The 26,770-nt window shown below is 39.7% G+C and overlaps 1 protein-coding gene across 6 annotated transcripts in view; it reads right to left on the bottom strand.

Annotated features, from left to right (window-relative positions):
- The window catches only part of RAD50 (RAD50 double strand break repair protein), a 91,127-nt gene that overhangs the window by 63,293 nt on the left and 1,064 nt on the right, over nt 1-26,770 (bottom strand). For 3 of the 6 annotated variants that reach the window (XM_030818562.1, XM_030818555.1, XM_030818568.1), the window contains exons 1-5: nt 26,215-26,736; nt 24,317-24,400; nt 6,244-6,395; nt 2,679-2,864; nt 2,115-2,319 (exon numbers count right to left, since the gene is read on the bottom strand). In XM_030818562.1, the coding sequence (XP_030674422.1) occupies nt 2,115-2,319; nt 2,679-2,864; nt 6,244-6,395; nt 24,317-24,400; nt 26,215-26,343 (756 nt within the window). In that variant the 5' untranslated portion in view covers nt 26,344-26,736. Of the gene's footprint in view, nt 1-2,114; nt 2,320-2,678; nt 2,865-6,243; nt 6,396-24,316; nt 24,401-26,214; nt 26,737-26,770 lie in introns of those variants that run through there. The other 3 variants (XM_003259941.4, XM_030818576.1, XM_030818585.1) reach the window with 3 other exon arrangements.

Genomic DNA, 26,770 nt, shown 5'->3' with positions numbered 1-26,770 from the left:
TTTAGCCCTACCTTAACATCATTTCCAATATAAATGCTTCATTTCGACAATATGGATTTCCTTGACAGTGTTCAAAGACAGCTTGGATTTTACTGTCTCTATGTCTCCAATGACTTACTCATTTATGATCAAAAAAGTCATGGCCAAATTCAGTACTGTAAAATCCTCTCTGGCTACCTCAGATAGAAATTCTCTTTCTTTATCCTCAGAGCTCCTACAGGTCTTGCTTTTTTTCTGCCTTACCATTACATGTGCTTGTCATCTCTCCAACCAAGATGCTCCTCAAGAAAATAAAATGTGGAGTGGGGCAAGGGGGAAAGAAGAAAAAAAAAAGGAAATCTGTTCCAATATCTTGGTAATTACCACGGGACCCACACAGAGTTATCAGGACAACTCATCTTAAAATATAACATACTCTTCCACTCTTCTGTCTATTGAACTAAGTCTGAAATCCATTAGCTTTCTATAATCTGACCCCAGTTCATATTGACCATTTACTCCTTTTATATTGATTTACTTAACCCAGACTCTTCCTCTCACAATCCTGTTCTGATTAAGCTTGTAAAGGTAAATATACACATACATACACGTGAATGTTTGTATACACATATATATTGTATATATGCAGTTAAAAAAAGTTGCAGGTAAAATATACTCTGGAAGGTCAGAGATGAAAAATGGAAGACTATGTTTTACTTTTCGCCTAATATCCTTTTATAACTTTTTCACTGGGGGCACATATTACTTTTAAAAGAAAAGTCAAAATAAATACAAACATTTCCAGGCACAGTGGCTCATGCCTGTAATCTCAGCACTTTGGGAGGCCAAGGCAGGCGGATCACTTGAGGTCGGGAGTTCGAGACCAGCCTGACCAACATGGAGAAACCCCGTCTCTATTAAAATACAAAAAATTAGCCGGGCGTAGTGGCGCATGCCTGTAATCCCAGCTACTCCGGAGGCTAAGCGGGAGAACTGCTTGAACCTGGGAGGCGGAGGTTCCAGTGAGCCGAGATCATGCCACTGCACGCCAGCCTGGGCAACAAGAGCGAAACTCCATATCAAAAATAAATAAATAAATAAATACAAACATACATAAAATGTCTTCTAGTTTGCTGACTTGATTTCTTCCCATTCTTCAAGGCCCACCTCAGCCCTACCTCCTCCCAGAAGCCCTTGCAATATATTTCTATGCATAGCCATCATTAAAAATGTATGTATTTTCTACTTCACGATTCAAAGATCTATACTGGTATTTACAGGTAAGTTTTTTAAAAACCAAATCAATAAATTTTTAAATGACTTTAAAAAATCTACTATCTAAAACATAGCAAATAGCCATTTTTAAGAATGCTCTTACTTATTTAGACTATGAATACCTTAAGGACAGGGGTGCTGTTGTAGTCCTCTTTGTACTCAAGCACAGTATACCCTGGTACAAAGAAGACACCCAATAATGCTTATTAAATGAATGAATGGAATTTCCTGTAGGCCTTTCTTATAAATCACAGGGTTTAGAAAGGTATACTCATTTGCAAATATATCAACATGTTATGGATCAATTCCAAATTCTGTGCAATTTTTGAATGTTTCAAAAACATTCTGCAAAGTTTAAAAATTCTCTAGAAAGATCTGCCAATTAAAAAAAATCTTAACACAGAACTGTAAGGTTGGGTAATGATATTGCTATTTAACACCTAGTGATCGACACTACTAATTTAGTGTGATGTTACAAATTTGTTTTCTTTCAAATCCAAGCTCTTTGAGCAATTTAAAGACTAATATAGACCTAAAACATTAGCTCCCTGATAATTCAAGAAATATACAAGCCATTCAGTGTCATATACAAATAAGGGGAGAATGCTACTATAGTAAAAAAAGGACTATCTCTTTAGTATACAAGAAATTAACTACTGTACATCACTGTGACTTTAGTTAATAACAATATATAATTGCTAAGAGAGTTGATTTTAAGTGTTCTCACCATAAAAAAATTGAAGTAATGCACGTTAAATAGCTTGATTTAGCCATTCCACAATGTATACTTGTATCAAAACATCATGCTGTATACCATAAAGATATATAATTTTTGTCAATTAAAAATAAAATCAAATTACCTTCAATGGCTCAAGTTCATTCTCATAGGATTTGACAATCTCCTTTGAAGATGTTAACTGGGCTTCCTTACTTGTAATCTGATCACGAATCTCACAAGCTTTTTCCTTATATTGCTTCAGATATTTTAGTTCCATTTGATATTCTTTTACTTTCTGACCTTGTGTCTGACGTACCTGCCGAAGTGTTTCCAAGGCTTTAATGTATCTTTGAAGATATAAAACAAAAATCAAATTTCTGGCAAAGTAAATTATGGTATATATTCATACAGTGGGATATTATGCTGTCACTAAGATTACAGTTACAATGAGTTTTTAATAAATTGTAAAATGCCTATGACATAATGGTACGTGAAAAAAATTACATTTATGCTGTCAATCAGGTAAATAAATATACGCACAGAAAGAAAAGTGAAAGAAAATATGCCCAATGGTTGCTGCTGGGTAAGAGGTAGTAACTGATGACTTTTCTGCTTTTTAAATTTTTTCTGTTAAAAAGAAGCATCCAAATTGCAAACACAGTTCAATAACTTAACGGACTACAAAGTCTATTTAAGGGTTACAAACCTTGTTGCTGAAAAAATCTCATCAAACTTTTGCTTCAAAGCCTTTCCTTCACTTAAAGGCCAATTAGAATCTTCTTGATGACAGAAAATGACATTATTTAGCACAGCCTTGGAAACCCCAAGAGAACTGATCATTTCTCGGTCAATTTCTGCACACTTAGAGCTTAGACTGACCTTTTCACCATGCCTACAGAAAATGAAAATCAAGAACATATGTAAAATAACCTTCAGTGTATCTATTCTACTGCTTAATCAATTCATACTGCACTTCTTTAAAAAAAAAAAGAAAAAAAAAGGCCCTTCACCTATCCCATTAGAAATGGCTTCATCATGCTAAAAAATGTAACTCTTAAACTATTTAACAGTTCACAGATGAAAAGATATGTAAAACAAAGTACTTCAGGAAAGGAAGCCAGAATTTATTTTTTACATATTTGGACTTTTAAATATAATAATTTAGAATGTTTAGAGATAATATATAGAGTATTAACTGTCTTAAAAATAAGAGACAAAGAATAAAACAAAACATCATGATCAATAGCAGACAGGCAAAGGTAAGTTAAAAACATCTTAGAACGGGGTTCTTTCTTCAGTAACAGACTGCTCCGGTGAGCAGAGGCAGTATCTGTCTTTACTGTTTTTTATACATTTCAATTTGTATTTTGAAAATATTACACTGGGCCAGGCACGGTGGCTCATGTCTGTAATCCCAGCAATTTGGGAGGCCGAGGTGAACAGATCACCTGAGGTCAGGAGTTTGAGACCAGCCAGACTAACATGGTGAAACCCTCTCTCTATTAAAAATACAAAAAAATTAGCCAGGTGTGGTGGTGGGCACCTGTAATCCCAGCTCCTTGGGAGGCTGAGGCAAGAGAATCCTTTGAACCCGGCGAGGTGGAGGTTGCAGTGAGCTGAGATCGCATCATTGCACTCCAGCCTGGGAAACAAGAGCGAAACTCTTGTCTCAAAAAAAAAAAAAAAAAAAGAAAGAAAATATTAAACTGAATATATTAAGAATGCTTTGTAGAGGGTTAGAAGAGACACAGATAAATCAATGGGTTATCACATGAGGTTATGGAAAGACAATGGTAGCTTGGACTAGGACTAGAATGGTTGTTGTAGAGATGGAAACAGATTCAAGAGACATTTACATTAAATCCATAGGTCTTAGTAACAGACTGGATATGGAAGGCAAAGACATATCAAGACTTAGTTTCTTGGTTTTTGTCACTGGATGGATAGTGGTATCATTCACCAAGGTGAGGTATACCATAAGACCAAGTTGTTGGAGGTTTTTTAAGGGGGGAGGTCAAAGAGAAAGGACTGTGAGTTTGGTTTTGGAAATGTTGAATCTAAGTTGTCTTTGAAACAACTGAAAAAAATCAGAGATGGGGCCGGGTGCAGTGGCTCACGCCTGTAATCCCAGCACTTTGGGAGGCTGAGGTGGGCGGATGACAAGGTCAAGAGATCAAGACCATTCTGGCTAACATGGTGAAACCCCATCTCTACTAAAAGTACAAAAATTAGCCAGGCATGGTGGTGCACGCCTGTAGTCCCAGCTACTCGGGAGGCTGAGGCAGGAGAATCACTTGAACCCAGGAGGCAGAGGTTGCAGTGAGCTGAGATTTCACCACTGCACTCCAGCCTGGGTGACAGACAGAGTGAGACTCCATCTCAAAAAAAAAAAAAAAAAATCAGAAATGGGTAAATAGGTCTGGGTAAATGGGTCTGGAAACAGAGGTCTGGTTTGGAGATATGATATAAATCTGTGAGTCATCTATGAACACAGAGTAGTTTGAGCAATGGATAAGAATGTGATTACCTAGGAAGAAAATACAGAGCAAAAAAAAGGAGAAGATACAGGACTGAGCCTAATGAGACTTCCAACCTTTATTGATGGGGTGAATGAAGTAGTATGTAGCTGTGATAGAAAGACAGAACAGTATTGTATCATGGAGGTCTAGAAAAAGAAATTTTCAAAAAAGAAGTGATAAACTAGCATTTACTCAGCTATGGTACATGGAACAATGGTCCTCTAAGATGTCCACATTTTAATCCCTTGAATTTGTGAATGTTACATTGCACAGCAAAAGAAAATTAAGATTACAGATGGAATTAGGGTGTTAATCATTTGACCTTAAAATAGATTATCCTGTATTATTTGGATGGGGCAAATGTAATCATATGGGTCCTTTAATGTGAGAGAGGAAGGCAGAAGAAGAGAGAAGAAGAGGTCACAGTGATTTGATATGAGAAGAACTCTGCCCACTATTGCTTGCTTTGAAGACAGAGAAAGAAAGAGGGCATGATCTAAAAAATATGGGTGGCCTCTAAAAGACAGAAAGAACAAGGAAACATATTCTCCCTTAGACAGCCTCCAGAGAGGAATGTAACCCTGCTAACATCTTGATTTTAGCCCAGTGAGACCCAATTCAGACTTCTAAACTACATAAGTGTAAGATAATAAATTTGTATTGTTTATGTCACTAAGTTTGTGGTTTGTTATAGCAGTCATAGAAGACTAATACATGAACTCTTACTACATATTAAGCATTTTATATGCATTAGCTCAACCTTGACAACATCTAAGATATGTACAGTGATAATGAATGCCTATTTTACAAATGAAATATACAGAGGCACACTCTTAGGTCTACTTTGTATAGCAGCAGCATTACCCTAATTAAAAACAGAGTTATTAGTAACTTTAGTCAGAGGTGCTTCAAAGTACGAATGGGACTGCAAGTGGAGTGAAGAGGAGGTGAAGAAATGGAGACAGTATCAACAACTCTTTTGAGAAGACTGGCTATAAAGGAGAAGGAGACAGGTAGTAACTGGAGTGGAATGAAATCCCAGGGTATGAGAGATACTTGAGTGTGTTAAAATGGCAATGATGAAAACCTGCTTGAGAAGCCAGTATAGTGCCTGTAGCGCATAGAAGATGTGCATTATTGGTTAAATAAAGGAATTATTTAATTAATTAAATAAAAGGGAGGAGAAGAAGCTGAATAGTCAAGTAATTTGCTCAACAAAGACAGAGACTTGAATCTAAGGTAGTCTAATCCCCAAATCCATATCCATTAGAAAATGATACCTGCCTCTAACAGAATGATAATTGCTGAAAGGAACAATTTATCATTCTTTCCTACTTGTCTGCTTCTCATCTCACCCATTCTTAAACATGACACTAGAATTTTTTACTCATTCAACCTGTATTTGAGTGATTATGTGCTTTCAATTCAGCAACTGTTCAGAAATTACTCAAGAGAATGGAACATAACCCTAAGTCTTTAGTGAGATCATTCTATTTGGCTGACAAACAGTATCCACAAAAAATCAAATGTTGATAGTGGAGGAGGCTGTGTGTGCATGGGGGTAGGGAGAAAATGGAAGCTCAGTACTTTCTGCCTAATTTTGCTATAAACCTAAAACTGCTCTAAAAAAATAAAGTCTAAAGTCTATTAAAAAAATTTAATATGCTCCCCTAAAGTAGTAGAAAACAACCATCAACTTACAGACTTAAAGACTGAAATGAACAGAAATTCAAATATCATATAAACACCTACTTTGTTCTAGTAATGACTCCTTCCAGAGTTTTAAATTCTGTCTTTTTGCTTTTCTGAGTACACACCATAGATCTTTGTACAGCTATAAGTTCTCCATTGACATCACGAAATTGCAGACGAATCTGGGCTCTCACATCTGTTTCTTGAGCAACCTTTGAAGGAAAACAGAGAAAAAACTTATGTTACTTTAATAAGCACCAGTGTTGGTTCTGAGAGAAAAGGCATAAGCACTCTTACCAAAAATGAGCGAACAAAAAGAAAAACATCCAAAACGAGTGACATTTTTACATGCTATCGAAAATATAGAAGAATACTGTTTAATTTACAAAAATGATATATTATCTACCTCCTTTATTCAGCATCATTAGATCAGGTATGCAGATTTTTCAAATAAATGAATTTTATCTCTGTAAGCATAAAAAATGTTTTTTATCATTAAAAATCACAAGTTTATAGAAAGGTAAAATGATTCAGTTTGTCTTTGTCTCCATCCAAATCTCATCTTGAGTTTCCACGTTGCAGGAGGTACCCAGATGAAGGTAATTGAATCATGGGTACAGGTCTTTCCCATGCTGTTCTTGTGACAGTAAGTCTCATGAGACCTGATGGTTTTATAAGAAGGAGTTTCCCTGCACAAGCTCTCTTTGCCTGCTGCTGTCCATGTAAGATGTGACTTGTGCCTCCTTGCCTTCCACCATGATTGTGAGGCCTCCCAAGCCACGTGGAACTGTAAGTCCATTAAACTTCTTTCTTTTGTAAATTGTCCAGTCTCAGGTGTATCTTTATTAGCAGTGTGAAAACGGACTCACACAGTACATTGGTACCAGGAGTGGAGTGCTGCTGAAAAGTTATCTGAAAATGTGGAAGCGACTTTGGAACCGGGTAACAGGCAGAGGATGGAACAATTTGGAAGGCTCAGAAGACAGGAAAATGTGGGAAAGTTTGGAACTCCCTAGAGATTTGTTGAAGAGTGTTGACCAAAATGCTGATGAGGATATGGACAATGAAATCCAGGTTGAGGTGGCCTCAGATGGAGATAAGGAACTTGTTGGGAACTGGAGCAAAGGTGACTCTTATTATGTTTTAGCAAAGAAACTGGCAGCATTTTGCCCCTGCCCTAGAAATGTGTGGACCTTTGAATTTGAGAGAGATGATTTAGGGTATCTGGTGAAAGAAATTTCTAAGCAGTAAAGCATTCAAGAGGTGACTTGGGTGCTGTTAAAGGGATTCAGTATTAAAAGGGAAACTGCATAAAAGTTTGGAAAATTTGCAGCCTGACAATGTGATAGAAAATAAAATCCCATTTTCTGAGGAAGAATTCAAGCCAGCTGCAGAAATTTGCATAAGTAATGAGGAACCAAATGTTAATTACCAAGACAATAAGGAAAATATCTCCAGGGGCATGTCAGAGACCTTTGCGACAGCCCCTCCCATCACAAGCCTGGAGGTTTAGGAAGAAAAATAGTTTCGTGGGCCAGGCCCAGGGTCCCCCTGCTGTGTGCAGTCTAGGGACTTGGTGCCCTGTGTCCCAGCCGCAACTAAAAGAAGCCAAGGTACAGCTTGGGCTGTTGCTTCAAAGGGTGGAAGCCCCAAGCCTTGGCAGCTTCCATGTGGTGTTGAGCCTGCAGGTGCACAGAACTCCAGAACTGAGGTTTGGGAACCTCTGCCTAGATTTCAGAGGATGTGTGGAAACACCTGGATGCCCAGGCAGAAGTTTGCTGCAGGGGCGGGGCCCTCATGGAAAACCTCTGCTAGGCCAATATGGAAGGGAAATGTGGGGTTGGAACCCCACAGAGTTCCTATGGAGGGGACTGCCTAGTGGAGCTATGAGAAGACAGCCACTGTCCTCCAGACTGGTAGATTCCACAGAATAATAGATCCACTGACAGCTTGCACTGTGCACCTGAAAAAGCCGCAGGCACTCAACACCAGCCTGTGAAAACAGCCAGGAAGGAGGCTATACCCTGCAAAGCCAGGAGTGGAGCTGCCCAAGGCCATGGGAGCCCACCTCTTGCATCAGAGTGACCTGGATGTGAGACATGGAGTCAAAGGAGATAATTCTGGAGCTTTAAGATACACCTGCCCCACTGAATTTCAGACTTGCATGGGGCCTGTAGCCCCTTTGTTTTGGCCAATTTCTCCCATTTGGAACGGCTGTATTTGCCCAATGCCTGTACCCCCACTGTATCTAAGAAGTAACTAACTTGCTTTTGAGTTTACAGGCACATAGGCAGAAGGGACTTGCCTTATCTTGGATAAGACTCTGGACTGTGGACTTCTGAATTAATGCTGAAATAAGACTTTGGGAGACTGTTGGGAAAGCATGATTGGTTTTGAAATGTGAGGACATGAGATTTGGGAAGGGCCAGGGGTAGAATCATATGGTTTGGCTGTGTCTCCACCCAAATCTCATCTTGAATTCCCATGTGTTGTGGGAGAAACCAGGTGGGAGATAATTGAATCACAGGGGCAGGTCTTTCCTGTGCTATTCTGGTGATAGTTAAGTCTCATGAGATCTGATGGTTATTATAAGGAGGAATTTTCCTGCACAAGCTCTCTTATTTGCCATCATCTGAGACATGACTTTCACCTTCCACCATGATTGTGAGGCCTCGCCAGCGACATGGAACTGTAAGTCCATTAAACCTCTTTCTTTTGTAAATTGCCCAGTCTTAGGTATGTCTTTAACAGCAGTGTGAAAATGGAGTAATACATAGAACTACAGTATACATAGCTTTCCTGCCCCCCGAAACCACATGAGAGTAAGTTGCTGATCTGACGTCCCAACACCAGTATTTCCTACAAAAAAAGGACATTTTCAACAACAAAAATCAGGAAACTGATACTGATATATTACTACCACATGGTCCACAAATCCCATTCAAGTTTTGCCAGTTGTTCCAATATGTGATAAGTTACCATTAACTCAGCTGTGGCATATAAAATAATGGTTCTCCAAAGATGTCCACATTCCAATCCCTTGAATTTGTGAATGTTACATTACACAGCAAAAGAGAATTAACACAAAAGATGGAACTGGGTGTCAATCACTTGACTTTAAAATAGAAAGATTACCCTGGATTATTTGAATGAGGCAAAGTATCCACAAAAAGTTAGATGCTGATAGTAGAGGAGGCTGTGTGTGTACGGGCAGGGAATATACGGAAACTGTACTTTCTGCTCAATTTTGCTATAAACCCAAAGCTGATCTACAAAATAAAGTTTAAAGTCTGTTGAAAAAAATTTAATATGCTCCCTTAAAGTAGTAGAAAACGACCATCATCTTATAAGACCTAAAAGACCAACAATGAACAGACATTCAAATATCATATAAACACCTATTTTTTCTGATGTCTTCTTATATTAATATAGTCACTTCAGCATTGTTTTCATTAGTTGGCACAGTATATTTTTCCCATCCTTTTGTTTTTAACCCATCTGTACTATTGTATATAAAAACATTGTTATTCCTTTTACTTTATTTAGGGTTTTTTGGTTATTGTCCTCCATTTTTCTCATGTTTTTATTTATATCTATGAACACAGTTATAAGATTTATAATAAGATTTTAAGGTTATCTACTAATTCTATCATCTATTCATCCCTAGGGTAGTTCTGTGGATGCCTTCCTCACTCAGTCCTACCTAATGGCTTTTGGACTGAATTAATCAGGAAAGAGTAACTATCCCTCCATTAGTTATGCTGAGAGTTTTTATCATTAATGAGTATTAAATTGAAAAGCTTTTTCTGTATCTATTGATGCTCATATGATTTTTCTTCTTTATTCTGTTACTGTGGCAAATTATACTGATTGTTTTTTTCTTTTTCTACAGCCTAATTCACTTGACCTAGTATGTCCTTTAGAACAAAAGGATCCAGTTCAGAATTACACTTCATATTTGGTGGTTATGTCTCTTTACTTTCTTTCAGCCTGAAATAGTTGCTCAGATTTTCCTTGACTTTCACGACTGATAATTTTGAAAAGTACAAACCATTATTTTGCAGAATACCTCCCAAAATTTGAGTAATATTTCCTCATGACTAGAATCAGGTTATGTATCTTTGGCAGGAATATTATACAAACGATGATGAGTTCCTTTTACTGCATCTCATCAGATAGGACATCATTTCCATTTATCTCATTACGGAGGGTATTAATTCCAATCCCTTTATTTATTTTTTTTGAGACAGGGTCTCTTTGTCACCCAGGCTGGAGTGCAGTGGCATGAACACAGCTCACTGCATCCACGACCTCCGAGTCATAAGCAATCCTCCTGCCTCAGCCCCCCAAGTAGCTGGGACTATAGGTGCATGCCACCACACCCCGCCAATTTTTGTAGTTTTTATAGAGATGTGGTTTCACCATGTTTCCTAGACTAACTTCAATCTCTTGATAAAGGTGTATCTTCTAGCTTCTCCACCAAAAGATTTTTCTTTACAATTAATTAATAATTTGAGGGAGAGATGCAGAGACCATACAACTATCTCATACTTCATCAAACTTTCTTCCATTAGTTTTAGCATCTACTGTTTCTTACCTGAATGAATTATTATTATGATAGCTATCAAATACAGGCATATCCCATCTTATTGTGCTCTTCAGAGGTTTGTGGCAACCCTGCATCTAACAAGTCTATTGGTGCCATTTTTCCAACAGCATGTGCTCACTCTGTGTCTCTGTGTCACATTTTGGTAATTCTCACAATATTTCAAACTTTTTCATTATTATTATATCTGTTACAGTGATCCGTGATCAGTGATCTTTGATGCTACTGCTGTAATTGTTTTAGTGTGCCACAAACCATCCACATGTAAGAGGTGAACTTAATCCATTAATGTGTGTGTCCTGACTGCTTTACTAACCTGCCATTCCCGTCTCTCTCCCTCTCCTTGGAGCCTGATTGCCTGAGACACAATAATACAGAAATTATGCTAATTAGTAACCCTACAACAGCCCCTAAGTGTTTAAGTGAAAGAAGAGTCAAAAGTCTCTTGTTTTAAATCAAAAGCTAGAAATGATTAAGCTTAGTTGAGAAAAGCAAGTCAACATCCAAAACAGGTTGAAAGTTAGGCCTCTTTCATCAGTTAGCTGAGTTGTGAGGGCAAAGGAAAAGTTCTTGAATAAAATTAAAAGTGCTACTTTAGTGAACACACAAATGATAAGAAAGTGAAACAGCCTTACTGCTGATATGGAGAAAGTTTTAGTGGTTGGGATAGATTAAACCAGCCACAACATTCCCTCAGGCCAAAGCCTAATCCAGAGCAAGGCCCTAACTCTCTGCAATTCTGTGAAGGCTGAGAGAAGTAAAGAAGCTGCCAAGAAAAGTTGGAAGCTAGCAATGGTTGGTTCATGAGGCTTAAGGACAGAAGCTATCTCCATAACATAAAAGTGCAAGGTGAAGCGGCATGCTGATGCAGAAGCTGCAACAAGTTATCCAGAAGATCTAGCTAAGGTAATTGATGAAGGTAGCTACACTAAACAACAGATTTTCAATGTAGACAAAACAGCCATCCATTAGAACTTAACCTACAATATCTAAGGTATGCCTATAGTAATTTTCTAGTTCCACTATTCCTTTTATATTAGTTAAGGTTCTAGTATAAGGGGCTTTGCTCTTTCTCCATTTTTCCCCCCATTTTCTTGTATCAGTATAAACTCATAGATTCCTTACTTGGACTCCAATCCCCCACCAGGCTGTCACAGCTTGTTTTTGTGGGTGCCTTCCTCACTCAGCCACACCTAATGGATTTTGGACTGAATTATTCAGGAATATTCCTCCATTAGTTATGCTGAAGGTTTTTTACCATGAACGAGTATTAAATTGAAATGCGTTTTCTGTATCTATTGGTGCTCATATGATATTTCTTTTTTATTCCGTGAATGTGGCAAATTATACTGATTGGTTTTTTTCCTACCGTATCACTCTAAGCATTATCTAGCTGCATCCCACAAATTTTTACATGCTATATTTTTGATTCATTTAAAGTATTTTTTCTAATTTCCTTTGTGATTCCTGTTTTGATCCATGTAATATTTAGAAGTGTGCTGCTTAATTTTTCAATATTTGGGGATTTTCCGGATATTTTTCTGTTACTGATTCTGGTGTAGTCACAGAATACACTATCTATGACTTTATTCCTTATAAATTTATTGACACTTGTTTTACGGTCCAGAATGTTGGTCTATCTTAGAGAATGTTCCACATGCACTTGAAAATAACGTGTATTCTGCTGTCGTTCAATGGAATGTCCTATAAATGTCAATCAGGTTGATTTGGTTAACAGTGTTGTTAAAATTTTCCATATACTTACTGATATTTCATCTGCTTCTGTTTCTCTACTGAGAGGGGTATTGAGATCTCCAACTGACCTTGCAGATTTGTGTATTTCTCCATTCTGTTCCATAGGTTTCTGCCTCATATATTTGGAAGTTTTACATTTAGAATTTTTGTGTCCTTGCAGTACATTGACCTCTTATCATCATAAACTGTCTCATTTTCCCTAGTTCTGATGTCTTCTGTCTGGTATTAATATGGTCACTTCAGCTTTCTTTTCATTAGCTGGCACAGTATATTTTTTCAATCCTTTTGCTTTTAACTTATTTGTACCATTATATACAAAAACACTGTTATTCCATTTATTTGGGTTTTTAAAATTATTTTCCATTTTTCTCATTATGCTTATGTTTTCCTTTATATCTATGAGCATACTTATAAGATTTATAATAAGGTTTTAGGGTTCTTATCTACTAATTCTATTATTTCTTTCATTTTGGATCTGTTCATATGGTTGATTTTTCTCTGGTTATGGGTCCTATTTCCCTGCTTCTTTGAATGCCTGTTAACTTTTGATTGTGAATTTTGTATTGTTGGGTGAAAGATTTTGTTTTATTCCTTTAATGAGTATTGAACTTTGTTCTGGCATGCAGTTAAGTTTTTTGAGCAACAAACAGTTGGATTCTTTTGAACCTTTGTCGTTAAGGTCTGTAAAGGGGGACCTAGAGCAGCTTTTACTCTAGGACTAATTTAGAATCATTTTTGACATTTTCCTTCAGCCTCAAAAACTTCCTTTAACAATTATTATAGTGCAAGCCTCTCTGTAACAAATTACCTCTACCATTTTGTTTTAAATCTGAAAATGTTCTCCATTTCACCTCCAATTTTCAAAGAACATTTTTGCTGGACATAGGAGTTTAACTTTTATTCCCCAACACCTTAAAGGTGCTGTCCCACTGTTTTCAAGTTTAGATTGCTTTTCCTAAGAAGTAATCATACTCATTATTCTTTCCCTCTGCATGATGTGTTACTTTTTCCCCCACTTGTTTTTAAGATTTTGTCTTTAGTTTTGAGCAATTTGAATGTAATGTACAACACAGGTATGTTTATACTGCTTGTGATGCATTCAGCTTCTTGGGTCTTTTTTTATAGTTTTTATTACTCTGTTTAGATGTCTTCCCACACATTATGTCCATCTTTTCCTTTAAGTCCTTGAGCTTATCTATCATAGCTTTAAAAAAATCCAGTCGGGCGTAGTGGTTCATGCCTGCAATCCCAGCACTTCGGGAGGCCAAGGCAGGCGGATCACAAGGTCAGGAGTTCGAGACCAGGCTGGCTAATACGGTGAAACCCCGTCTCTACTAAAAATAAAAATAAAAAAAAAATTAGCCGGGCATGGTGGTGGGCGCCTATAGTCCCAGCTACTAGGGAGGCTGAGGCAGGAGAATTCCTTGAACCTGGGAGGCAGAGGTTGTAGTGAGCCAAGATTGTACCACTGAACTCCAGCCTGGGAAACAGAGTAAGACTCCACCTCAAAAAAAAATCCTTGTCTGCTAATTCCAAAATCTGTCATCTCTGGATCTGCTTTTACTCACTTTTCCCTTCTCAGGCATAGACCACATTTTGCATATTCCCATTAATTTTTAAAATTATATTCTGCACATTGTAGACACCACATTGAGAGCTTGGATTGAGTAGACTTCCTTTAAAAAGTCTTGAGTTTTGTTCTAGCAGCCAGTTAATTTACTGGCAACTCAGCTTGATTCTATCAAAACCTGGTTTCAGTATTTGTTAGGTACGCCTTTCTAAGGTCTCAAGTGAACACTGGAGAGTTCCACAAGGTCACTCCATATCAGGACTCAAATGTCTCGCAGCATTGTGTGACGTTTAGAATACACCACTCACAGCCCCCCTTGCCACCTTGGTAGTTGTTCTCTGCTAGCCCTCATTAAATCCCATCCTATACATGGATAGCTTAGTATTTGGCCAAAGACTCAAAAGATCCTTATGCAGATTTCTGGTATACCATCTCTGCACAGCAACCCTACTTCAGTACTCTGCTCTACAATTTCCAGTCACTTTAGCAAATCCAAAATCCTATCTTTGTTTCATCTGCCTAGTGATGCCCAATTCTGCCCAGCTCTCTACTGGATTCCAATTCCATGTGCCAAAGTTTACAAAATGTTCCTAGGTAGAAAGCTGGAATGAATGCAGAGTCACCTTTTATGTTTCTCCTTTCTCAAAGAATATAGCCCTGCATTATCTGTGGTCCAATGCCTGAAAATAGTTGTTTCACATACTTTTCCAGTGTTATAGTTATTCATCTTGCGAGTATAAGTGTGATACTCATTATTTTGTTGCAACCCAAACCAGAAGTACTAGATTCTGCTTTTTTTTAAAAAAAAAAAAAACATAAAATATCCTTTGTTGACTTTTTAATGACTTCTCGGCATGAATTTAACTTTGATACTAATTCAATTAATCATCCAACAAATATTTACAGGTACTTTGTAGGTTTCATGTGTTGTTTTGGTTCAAAATTACAGACTTTTTTTTCCTTTGGAGCATGGAAGATAGGTTAAATGTAGACAAGGTGTGCTAAACACCACCATAAGTACAAGATAATCTGGGAGTACAAAGCAGGAGCACCTAACCTATCTAGGACAGCTCAGGGAAGGTATTCTAAAGGAAGTGAATGTTTAAATGAAATCTGACAGATGGATAGAAGTTAATCAGATGAGAAGATCTGAGTCACTACGTGACTACAGAAATTTCAGAATGTTTGGCATAGAAAGTAGGGAAAAGAAGAGTATCATCCTAAAATGTTTCAGAAATTAACGGCCTTCTAAACATGGTAAAGCTTTTGGATTTAAGGTGATGGCACTAAATGGCTTGAACCAGGGGAATTGCATGACGTAGATATGCATTTTAGAAGAATTATTTTGTCTTTAGGGTGAACAGAATGAACTGAACTGAGTCAAGACATGAAGCAGGGAGTAATCGAGGAGAGATAGGAAGGCAGCCTGGACAAGGGTTGAGGATGGAGGTAAAGAGGAAGAAGTCGCTGGACTGGCTACTCAGAAACAGCCTCTTAGGATACAGACATTTCATTGAGGAGGTGGCCAGAGGTCATTATAAAGCTTTGAAAGCCCAGACTTGACTCTGTCATTTCATCATAAGGAGAGCATTCTGCTGAAGGTTTAATCCACAGTAGTTGAACTAAGGAGCTATATATTTATGCAGCAAAAAATTAATTTGTTTACAGTGTTCCTGACTAGCAAGCCAAATACACATATTCATTCTCCATGGCATCCACCTTTCGAGGACCTAGCTACCTGACGAACATCAAATTAGTAAATAGAATTCAAGCAAGAGCTATCTTGTAGCATTTCTATCACTATGTTGTTGTTGACACTCTTATTGAAGAGTCACTTCAAAAGTGAAGTGTAATTTAGATTGAATTATTAAAACAAAGAAATGTGCATTATACTTCAGAACAATTTCTATCAAAAAGAATAAAATAAAAATAAGAAAAACCCTTCTTTCTCCAAACAATCTAGTCATAAAACCATCAGGTGGGGCAGAAGAAGGTGCATGTTCATGCCAGCTGAAGGTTAAGGCACCTATAACTCAGCCTAGAGTGGAATAAATGAGCTTGAGTAGGCTGAGAAGGCTACCCTCATGGGAAAACAGCTTGGCACAGAGTTTCAAGAGTCCAGTCGTATCAGAGTTCCAGCAGGATGAAAGAGGAATCCATGAATAGGGAGGATCCAGCTTAGAAGCAGAGTGTTCCACGCCAGGGAATAGGGTGGGGATTCAGAGCCTGATAATGATGAGAAGGGGGCCCACCTGAGGGATAAGTCGGCTGGGGGAAGTCAGATCATAGAGTAGAGACAGCATTCTTCCAAGAAGCCGCCTGGTATAAAGTATCAGACTGAGAAGAGTTACCCTCTCAGTGACACACATCTGGGGAGATTCAGGTCACAGAGTACAGTGGGCATCCCTGCAAGAGGCCACCTGGTATCAGAGAAGGGTGGGGAATGAGGACATGATCCAGCACCAGAAGTCAACGTCTATACAGAATGGGAAAGCATCCTGTGAGGGAGTCAGAATGAAGAGTCAGAGCCTACGCAGGCTAAGGAAGACTGGCATACAGGGATGGAGTCAGCCCATATGGGGTGCTAGAGCCCTGATGCAATGAAGAGATATTGATTACATACAGGAGGATTCATTAAGTCAATATATTAAGATTATAGTTGTATAAGTACATTCTTGCACTGCTATAAAAAAAAACCTGAAACTGGGTAACTTATAATGAAAGGAGGTTTAATTGGCTCACGGTTCCACATGCTATACAGGAAGCAAGACTGGGGAGACCTCAGGAAACTTACAATCATGGCAGAAGGCAAAGGGGATGCTGGCACATCTTACATGGCTGGAGCAGGAGAAAAAGAGTAAAGGGGGAATTGTGACAGATTTTTAAACAACCAGATCTCATGAGAATTTACTCACTATCACAAGAACAGCAAGGGGAAAATCTACCCCCATGATACAATCACCCCAACCAGGTCCTTCCTGCAACATTGGGGATTACAATTTGACATGAGATTTGAAAGGACACAAATCCAAACCATATCATTCCGCCCCTGGCTCCTCCCAAATCTCACGTCCTTCTCACACTGCAAAACACAATCATCCCTTCTCAACAGTCCCCCAAGTCTTAACTCATTTCACCATTAACTCAAAGGTCCACAGCCCAAAGTCTCATCTGAGACCGGGCAAGACCCTTTGGTCTCTGAACCTGTAAAATCAAAACAAGCTATTACATCCAAGATACAATAGGGATACAGGCATTGGGTAAATGCACATGTTCCAAAAGGGAGAAATCAGCCAAAACAAAGGGCTACAGGCCCTACGCAAGTCCAAAACCCAGCTGGACAATCATTAAATTTTTTTTTTTTTTTTTTTTTTTTTTGAGAGAGAGTCTCACTGTCGCCCAGGCTGGAGTGCAGTGGCGTGATCTTGGCTCACTGCAAGCACTGCCTCCCGGGTTCACACCATTCTCCTGCCTCAGCCTCTCGAGTAGCTGGGACTACAGGCATCTGCCACCATGCCCAGCTAATTTTTTGCATTTTTAGTAGAGACGGGGTTTCACCATGTTAGCCAGGATGGTCTCGATCTCCTGACCTCGTGATCCGCCCGCCTCAGCCTCCCAAAGTGCTGGGATTAGAGGTGTGAGCCACTGTGCCCAGCCAAATCTTTTTTTTTTTTTTTTGAGACGAAGTCTTGCTCTGTCACCAGGCTGGAGTGCAGTGGTGCAGTCTCAGCTCACTGTAACCTCCACTTCCTGGGTTCAAGTGATTCCCGTCTCAGCCTCCCGAGTAGCTGAGACTACAGGCACGTGCTAGCATGCCCTGCTAATTTTTTGTATTTTAGTAGAGACGGGGTTTCACCATGCTGGCCAGGATAGTTTCAATCTCCTGACCTCATGATCTAAAATCTTAAAGCTCCAAAATAATATCCTCTGACTCCATGTCTCACATCCAGGCCACAATGACGCAAGAGGTGGGATCCCAAGGCCTTAGGCAGCTCCACCCCTGTGGCTCTGCAGGGCTCAGCTCCCATAGCTGCTCTCAATGGCTGGTGTTGAGTGTGTGCAGCTTTTCCAGGCACACAGTGCAAGTTGTTGGTGGTTCTACCATTCTGGGGTCTGGAGGATAGTGGCCCTCTTCTCACAGCTCCACTGCGCAGTGCGCCATTGGGAACACTGTGTTGGGGATCCAACGCCACATTTCCCCTCTGTACTGCCCTAGTAGAGCTTCTCCATGAGGGCTCTGCCCCTACAGCAGACTTTTGCCTGGACATCCAGGCATTTCCATATATCCCCTGAAATCTAGGTGGAGGCTCCCAAGCCTCAACTCTTGTCCTCTGTGCAACCACAGGCTTAACACCATGTGGAAGCTGCCAAGGCTTACAGCTTGCAGCCTCTGGAGCAGCAGCCTGAGATGTACTTGGGGCCCTTTCAGCCGTGGCTGGAGCTGGAGTGGCTGAAACACAGGGAGTAATGGCCTGTAATGGGAGGGGCTGCTGTGAACATCTCTGAAATGCCTTCTAGCCATTTCCCCCAGTGTCTTGGCTATTAAACATTCTGCTCCTCTTTACTTATGCAAATTTCTGCAGCCGCCTTGAATTCCTCCCCAGAAAATGGGTTTTTCTTTTCTACCACATGGTCAGGCTGCAAATTTTCCAAACTTTTATGCTCTGCTTCCCTTTTAAATATAAGTTCCAGTTTCAGATCTCTTTGCTCACACATATGAGCATAAACTGTTAGAAGCAGCCAGGCCATCTCTTGAATGTTTTGCTGCCTGGAAATTTCTTCCACCAAATACTCTAAATCATCTCTTTCAAGTTCAAAGTTCCACAGATTCCTAGAGCAGGGGCACAGTTCCGCCAGTCTCTTTGTTAAAGCATCGCAAGAGTGACCTTTACTCCAGTTCTTGGTAAGTTCCTTATCTCCATCTGAGACCTCCTCAGCCTGGACTTCATTATTCATATCACTGTCAGCATTTTGGTCAAAATAATTTAACAAGTCTCTAGGAAGTTCCAAACTTTTCCTCATCTTCTTGTCTTCTTTTGAGCCCTCCAAACTGTTCCAACCTCTGCCCATTACCCAGTTCCAAAGTCACTTCCACATTTTCAGCTATCTTTATAGCAATAGCCTACTCTCAGTACCAACTTTCTGTATTAGTCTGTTTTCTCACTGCTACAAAGAAATACCTGAAACTGGGTAATTTATAAAGACAAGAGGTTTAATTGGCTCATGGTTCTGCAGGCTGTACAGGAAGCATGACTGCGGAGGCCTCAGAAAACTTACAATCATGGCAGAAAGCGAAGAGGAGGCTGGCACATCTTACACGGCCAGAACAGGAGGAAGAGAGTGAAGCAGGAGGAGCTACACACTTTTAAACAACCAGATCTCATGAGAACTTACTCACTATCACAAGAACTGCAAGGGGGAAATCTACCCCCATGATTCAATCACCTCCCACCAGGCCCCTCCTCCAACAATGGGGGTTACAATTCGACATGAGATTTGGGCAGATACAAATTCAAACCGTATCAGTACTCAATTCCTTGCTTCTCATTACCTTCATAGTATTTACCAAATCCCCAACCGTGGATAAATGCAACTTTCCAATTTATTCAGTGCTCGGGCTGAACAAGACTGAAAAAACATACATAACCATGATGGCTGGTCTCTCTTTAAATTTTCACAAAACCCCTGACGCTGTCATGTAATCCCAGAACACCTCCCTTAATCAATTTACTTACTGAGGTTAAAAACTACTCTATGTTTTCTAGGCTCAATCAACCCCTTCTGCCACTCTCAACCAGTAACTTCATTTCTTTTTTCATTGAGAATATAAAAGCAATCAAAAGAGAACTTACTCATTCTTTCACTGCTAAAGTTTCCAATCATATACTCTGCCTAACATCCCTGTTACAATGGATAACAGTGGATGTTCTTGGTATCCCCTCTGGTTGGGCAATGGATCTTTTCTTTTTTTTTCCTGAGACGGAGTCTCACTCTGTCGCCCAGGCTGGAGTGCTGTGGCGCAATCTCGGCTCACTGCAAGCTCCGTCTCCCGGGTTCATGCCATTCTCCTGCCTCAGCCTCTCCGAGTAGCTGGGACTACAGGTGCCCGCCACCACGCCCGGCTAATTTTTTGTATTTTTAGTAGAGACGGGGTTTTACCGTGGTCTCGATCTCTTGACCTTGTGATCCGCCCGCCTCAGCCTCCCAAAGTGCTGGGATTACAAGCGTGAGCCACCGCGCCCAGCCTGGGCAATGGATCTTATCTCTTTTTGCTTACTCAAGAATTGTGCTCTGTAATTATCCCCTCTCCTGCATCAATGTTTCTGTCCAGAGTCATTCCCAACAGTCTACAAATGCTCTAGTATATCCCACTTTTAAAAACACAATAAAACAACAACAACAAAACTTTCCTTTATCCTGTTAACCTCTTCAGCTACTGTCCCATGTCTGTGTCCACTTACAACAAAATTCATAAAATAATTCTGTTTCACTTCTTTATCTTTTCTCTGATTACTGGAACTGGTTTTGTCAAGAGCAACAATGGACTCCACGTGTCCAAACACTCCTCTTCTTTCTTGAGCTATCAATATATTTGACACAGTTGATGATTTCCTCCTTATAACACATTATTCTTGTCTTCCAAGACACCACTCTCTCAGTTTTCCTTACTTAATGAATTGCTCTTTTACTATCTTTTGCTAGCTTCTCCTCCTCTTCCCAATTTCTAAAGGCATCGTTGGCTCTAGTGCTCTAGGTTAAGGTCTTGAATATCTTTTCCATATTCACTCTCTATTTGATCTCATCAGGCTTTAAAAATTAACTATGTAGAACTACCTGTATACATTAATGATTCCTAATTTTCTTTCTCCAGTCCTAATCTCTTTCCTGAACAGATTTCTGTTTGCCAACTGGACATATCCTTTGGATATTTAACACATATCCCTAATTTACATGTTTAAACCAGATCTACCCAAATTATTTTTCCATAGTGCCCCATTACAACAAATGACAAAACTATTTTATCCAGTTGTTCAAGCCAAAAACTTTGGAGTTATGCTTGATGCTTTTACTTCTTCCATACACCATTATCCAAACCATTAGCTAATTTGTTGGTTCTATCTTCAAAATACATCCTAAATCCAAACATTTCTCACCATTCTACCACTACCTTAATCAAGCCACCTATATTTCGCACCTGGATCATCACAAAATCCTCTTAATTTGTCTCTGCCCTCCTATCTTTGCTACCTACAGATAGTCTTCTCTCAGCAACCAGACTGAGCACTTTAAAACATAAATCAGACCACGGCCTTTCCCTGCTCAAAATCTCCCAATAGACAGATTCCTATTTAAATAAGACTAGAATCCAAGGACCTACAGGATCTAGTCCCTTCTATCTTTCTAACTTTATTTTCTACCATTTTCCCTTGTTCGTCCTTGTCATTCCTTGAACACACCAACCATGCTCAGGGACTCTGCAACTAGACTGAATGAAATGTTTTCCTCCCAGATTTTGAATAACTCATTCCGTCTTGAATGAATATTTAAAAAACAACTCCGATTACTCTGTGAGAAAGAGAGAGCTTCAAGAATGAGGGCAGGAAAACAATTAGGAGACGATTCTAATAGTTGAAAGGGAATATGATGGTGGCTTGGAACAGGAACACAGTGGCCAATGGAATGAAGTAGACAAATTCTGACATATTTTAGAAGGGCAGGTAAGAATTGCTTATGTATGGATGATGACATCATTTACAAAACTGGTGGGGGTGGGGTACTGAGGTAGTAACAGAGCTGAGAATGTAGGCACGAAGTGGGTACAAGGAATCAAGAGTTCTATTTTGAACACGTTAAATTTGAGATGCCCAATAAATATCCAAACAAACAGCTAGACATATATGTCTAGAGTTAAGGAAAGAAGTCAGGGTCAAACATATAAATGTGGTAGGTACCAGCACATAACCAGTACTTAAAGCCGTTAGACTGAATAAGCTCATCCAAGAGAGATAGGGAAGAGGGTTAATGCAAAGATGGCCAACTCTTGTGTCATACTAGCTTTTAGAAATCAAGCAGGTTGGGCGCAGTGGCTCACATCTGTAGTCCTAGCACTTTGGGAGACCGAGGCAGGCGGATCACCTGAGGTGAGGAGGTTGAGACCAGCCAGGCCAACATGATGAAACCCCGTCTCTGCTAAAAATACAAAAATTAGCCGGGTGTGGTGGCACACCCGTAATCCCAGCTACTCAAGAGGCTAAGGCACAAGAATAGCTTGAACCTGAGAGACAGAGGTTGCAGTAAGCCAAGATCACGCCACACTGCAGTCCAGCCTGGGCAACAGTGCGAGACTCCGTCTCAAAAAAAAAAAGAAATCAAGCAAAGGTAGACCCAACAAAGACTAAAGTATAGCCAGTGAGAAAGAAGCAAACTATGAGATTATAGTGTCACAAAAGCCAAGAAGGAAATATTTTTTAAAAAAGAAATAGCCAACCGCGTCAAATCTGACAAGATGTTAATGAGAATTAGAAACTGACCACTCTATCTGGCACACGGAGATTATCGGTGACCTTACAAAGGCACTTTTAGTGGAGGAAAAAAAACCTGAATGAAGTAGACTGAGGGAAAAATGGGAGTCAATGAAATAAAGACAATGAGGACATACAAATCTTATGCATTTTGCTATATACTGGAACAGAGAAAAGGTAATGGCTAGAGGGTAAACTGCAGTAAAGGGAGAGATTTTTGTTTGAAGACTAGAGATACCAGAGCATGTTTATATGCTGATGTGAATGATCCATCAAGAGAAACTGCTGATCCAGGAGAGAGATGGAAAAACTGAAGGGCAAAATCCTTGGGTGGATAAGGGGGATCAATGAGATCTAGCCTCCAAGGAGCTGGTTGATGTTTAGATAAAACAACAAATAATTTATCCTTAACAGACAAGAAAAAACAGTATGGGCACGTATGTACAGTAGTTTCGTAGATTTGATGATTGGAAAATAAGGGAATTCTCATTGGATTCTTCCTATTTCTCAATAAAGTACAAAGCAAGAGCATCAATTAAGGGAAGTAGATTGTAGATTTAAGGAGAGAGAAGGTGGGAAATAGTCATTATAGAGAGGACTCAGTAAAGGTACTAAATACGATTACATTTATAAGACGAAAATTCATAAATATTTTCATAATTACAGTTATCTTTAATTATACTAAAGTGGAAACAAATAATAATCAAGAGGGGGTTAGTTAATAAACTATAGGATATAAACTCAATAGAATACAATTTAGTAATTAAAAACAATAAAATAGAAGTATAAAATTATATTAATGTGCCAAAATATGTATGTGTGAATGCATTTATATGCTCACATAGGCATGGTTTTATAAGCAGAAAAATGCTTGGAAGAATACATAACAAAAATATAGGGGAACTGGGGTCGGGGAGAAGTGAGAGAGGCACATGACCCCCACTAAAAACAAAATAAACTATATATATATATATATATACACACACACACATATAGTTGTTTCATTTCTATATGTGCAAAAACAAACCTATAGACCAAATTCTATGTCCTTTACACACAAGAATAGTATAAACACCATAACTGAAAGAATGATTCATACACAAAGATTTTTATCATGGTACTTTTTTTTCTAGACAGTGGGTCTCACTATATTGTCCAGGCTAGCCTTGAACTCCTGGGCTGAAGCAATCCTCCCATCTCAGCCTCTAGAGCTATCTGGGAGTACTGGCACACGCTCCCAAGCCTGGCTTATCATGGTACATTTTAATGAAAAACTGAAAGCAATCTAATGTAAGAAAATTACAGAACTATTAAAGTGTTCATGCACTTTAAGTAGAAAATATCTCAGACATACAAAACAGTATAAAGATTAAAAGAAACACTTACATACCAAACACCCAGATGATAGTTTTTTAATGACATGGGACTTCACGATAATGTTAAATGGGGGAAAAAAACCCAGAATACAAAATTAAGAGTATCACATCAGCTATATAAAACAGTATTTAAAGGAGGAGGAAAATACATGAAAATGTCAACAATGGTTATTATTGGGTGCTAAATAATTATTGGGGGCTGACTTCCATTTCTCTTTATACTTTTCCAATGCCAAGTTTTCTATAATAAGCTATTATCATTTTTATAATTATAAAAAATACAAAATTGTACTAGCACCATTACCTTGGGATCATGTACAAATGTATTTCCTTTGGTTCCAGGAGGGAAATCTCCAGTACAAATATATTTTAGACATTCAATGATGGTCTAAAGAAATAGAAAATTACATTATTTCGTTGTAAGAGAGCCACAGAAGTTTATCATAAAATATGAATTCATTACAAAAATATTATTTATCATGGAAACTATAAAAGATAGATAAAATCTGACATTATAAAACCTGTAATAAAGATTTAAGTGTTTAAACAATCATTGCTGTAAGTTCACAGAAATGCTATATAACTAAGAAGTTATCCTAATATGAAGAATTGTTACTTGGGAGAAAAATAATTCTTTATTTTCAACTGAAACCCTTTAAACTAATTTAATAATAAGAAGGGCTAACAGTTAAGTACTGAATTGTACTAAGCACTCTTACACATATTTATTTAATTTTCGCATTAACTCCAGGCTGTAGAAACTTTTTGTTTAAGAGACAGGGTCTCATTCTGCTCCCCAGGCTGCAGTGCAGCTGCATGATCATGGCTTACTGCAGCCTCGACCTCTCGATCTCCTGGGCTCAAGCAATCCCCCAGCCTCAGCCTCCCAAAGGGCTGGGATTACAGTCGTCAGCCACCGCGCCCAGCCTGTAGAAACTTTTTTTTTTTAGGGGGAGAGAGTCTCGCTCTGTCTCCCAGGCTGGTGTAGTGCAATGGCATGATCTCGGCTCACTGCAACCTCCGCCGCCCCGGTTCAAGCAATTCTCCCGCCTCGGCCTCCCCAGTAGCTGGGATTACAGGCAGGCACCACCACGCCTGGCTAATTTTTGTATTTTTATTAGAGATGGGGTTTCGCCATGTTAGCCAGGCTGGTCTCGAACTCCTGACCTCTCGGGTGATCCACCCGCCCCGGCCTCCCAAAGTGCTGGGATTACAGGCGTAACCCACCGTGCCCGGCTGTAGAAACTATTTTTACTCTCCATTTTATAAATGAGAAAACTAAGGCACAGAGCACTAAGGTCACTCGCCAACAGTCAGACAACTAATAAATGAAGCAAAAAATCTGTATTGAGGCAGCCAGTCCTCATAAACACTATACAGTACTACTCTCCCTTCTGCTAGTATTTAGTACAATGCTAAGTACATAACAAGCATTCAACAAATAACATTTTGACAAAAACAAAAGTAAACAAGTTTGGCATCCAATTGTCAACCTTCTCTCTTTCTACACTCTTCACAAATCCTTCCTTTAGACTCTTCTCCCTCCTATACTGACACTGTCTTGCTTTTTCTTAAGCCACCATTCCTGACCAGAATGCCTCTTGGTTATTCTTTCCATTCAAATTTCTAAATATTCCCAGGACTATAAAAAAAACATAAGTCAGTCGTGCACCAACTTTAAATTTTTGACTGGGTTTTAAGAACAAAAGTTTTCCAAGTTAAGCCCCACTACATCAGTTACATTTTGAAGTTAAGTCATTTATTTTCCATGTATTATGCTTGGACAGTTGGCATACTTGGAAACTCTTTAGTCATATATGTATCATTTTATAAATTTTAAAGGAGTTCTTCTATGCGACAACCACTGGGAAGTGAATGCTATGCTCTGAAAGCAAGGAGACAGCGTTAAAAACACCAATACAGACCAAAGGTCATCCAGTGGGAACTGAACTCTGAGTGAGCGGCGACAGCTCCCGGTCTCGTGGGATTCTTAAGTAAACCTTGTCCCCAGGACAGGTCCGGACATCCTTCTGGGACTGCTTCAAGCTAACTCCTAAGGTCGCTGTAGCCTGCAGGGTTTAAGGGCCTACACCTGTGGAGCCCCAGGGACGCTTCTCTTGTTAAGGAGAGTTCTGAACTCCCCATTTTATTCTCCGAAAGATGTAACGACCTGTAAACTGAAGGCGGCTACTGAAGACTTACCGTCTTTCCCGCCCCATTGGGTCCAACCAAAATTGTAAGGGGGCTGAAGAAAGTGATAATTTGCTTATCTTTGTCCTCTATTCCAAAACTCCGCACGCCCAGAATGCTCATCTTTTCGATCCGGGACATGTTTGCAAACGTTTCTAATCTCGGACCTGGAGCCCACAAAGGCTTAACTGAGGCCGAAGCAAGGCGTGCACGGGACGTGAGACTCGCGAATCTCAGGGTCAGGAGGATCCGCGCGGGGAGCGAGGCCACGGGACTGCCAAAAGATCCGGCCGGCCAACAGCGGGAGAGAGGGGACGGGGGATGGAGCCTTTCCTCCCACACCAGCTGCTTTCCCCGCCGGTGGGGAGAGCGGAGGCGGGGACCAGCCCGGGGCTGCCCGCCAGGGACGCAAAGCCGTAGCCACAACGCGACCCCGCAGCCGCGCGAACTCACAGCTTCCTGCCTCGGCCACCCTGCGGATCACGTGGGCCTCTAGGCCCGCGCGCGACCACGCCGCTCTCCTGGGGCACGCCGGGAAATCGGAGGCCCGCGGTGCGTGCGCAGCTCC

Source organism: Nomascus leucogenys, chromosome 2 (assembly GCF_006542625.1).
Source record: "Nomascus leucogenys isolate Asia chromosome 2, Asia_NLE_v1, whole genome shotgun sequence".
NCBI lineage: Eukaryota > Metazoa > Chordata > Mammalia > Primates > Hylobatidae > Nomascus > Nomascus leucogenys.
Note: the sequence above shows the minus strand (reverse complement) of the source record. Positions and strands in the feature narration are given on the sequence as shown.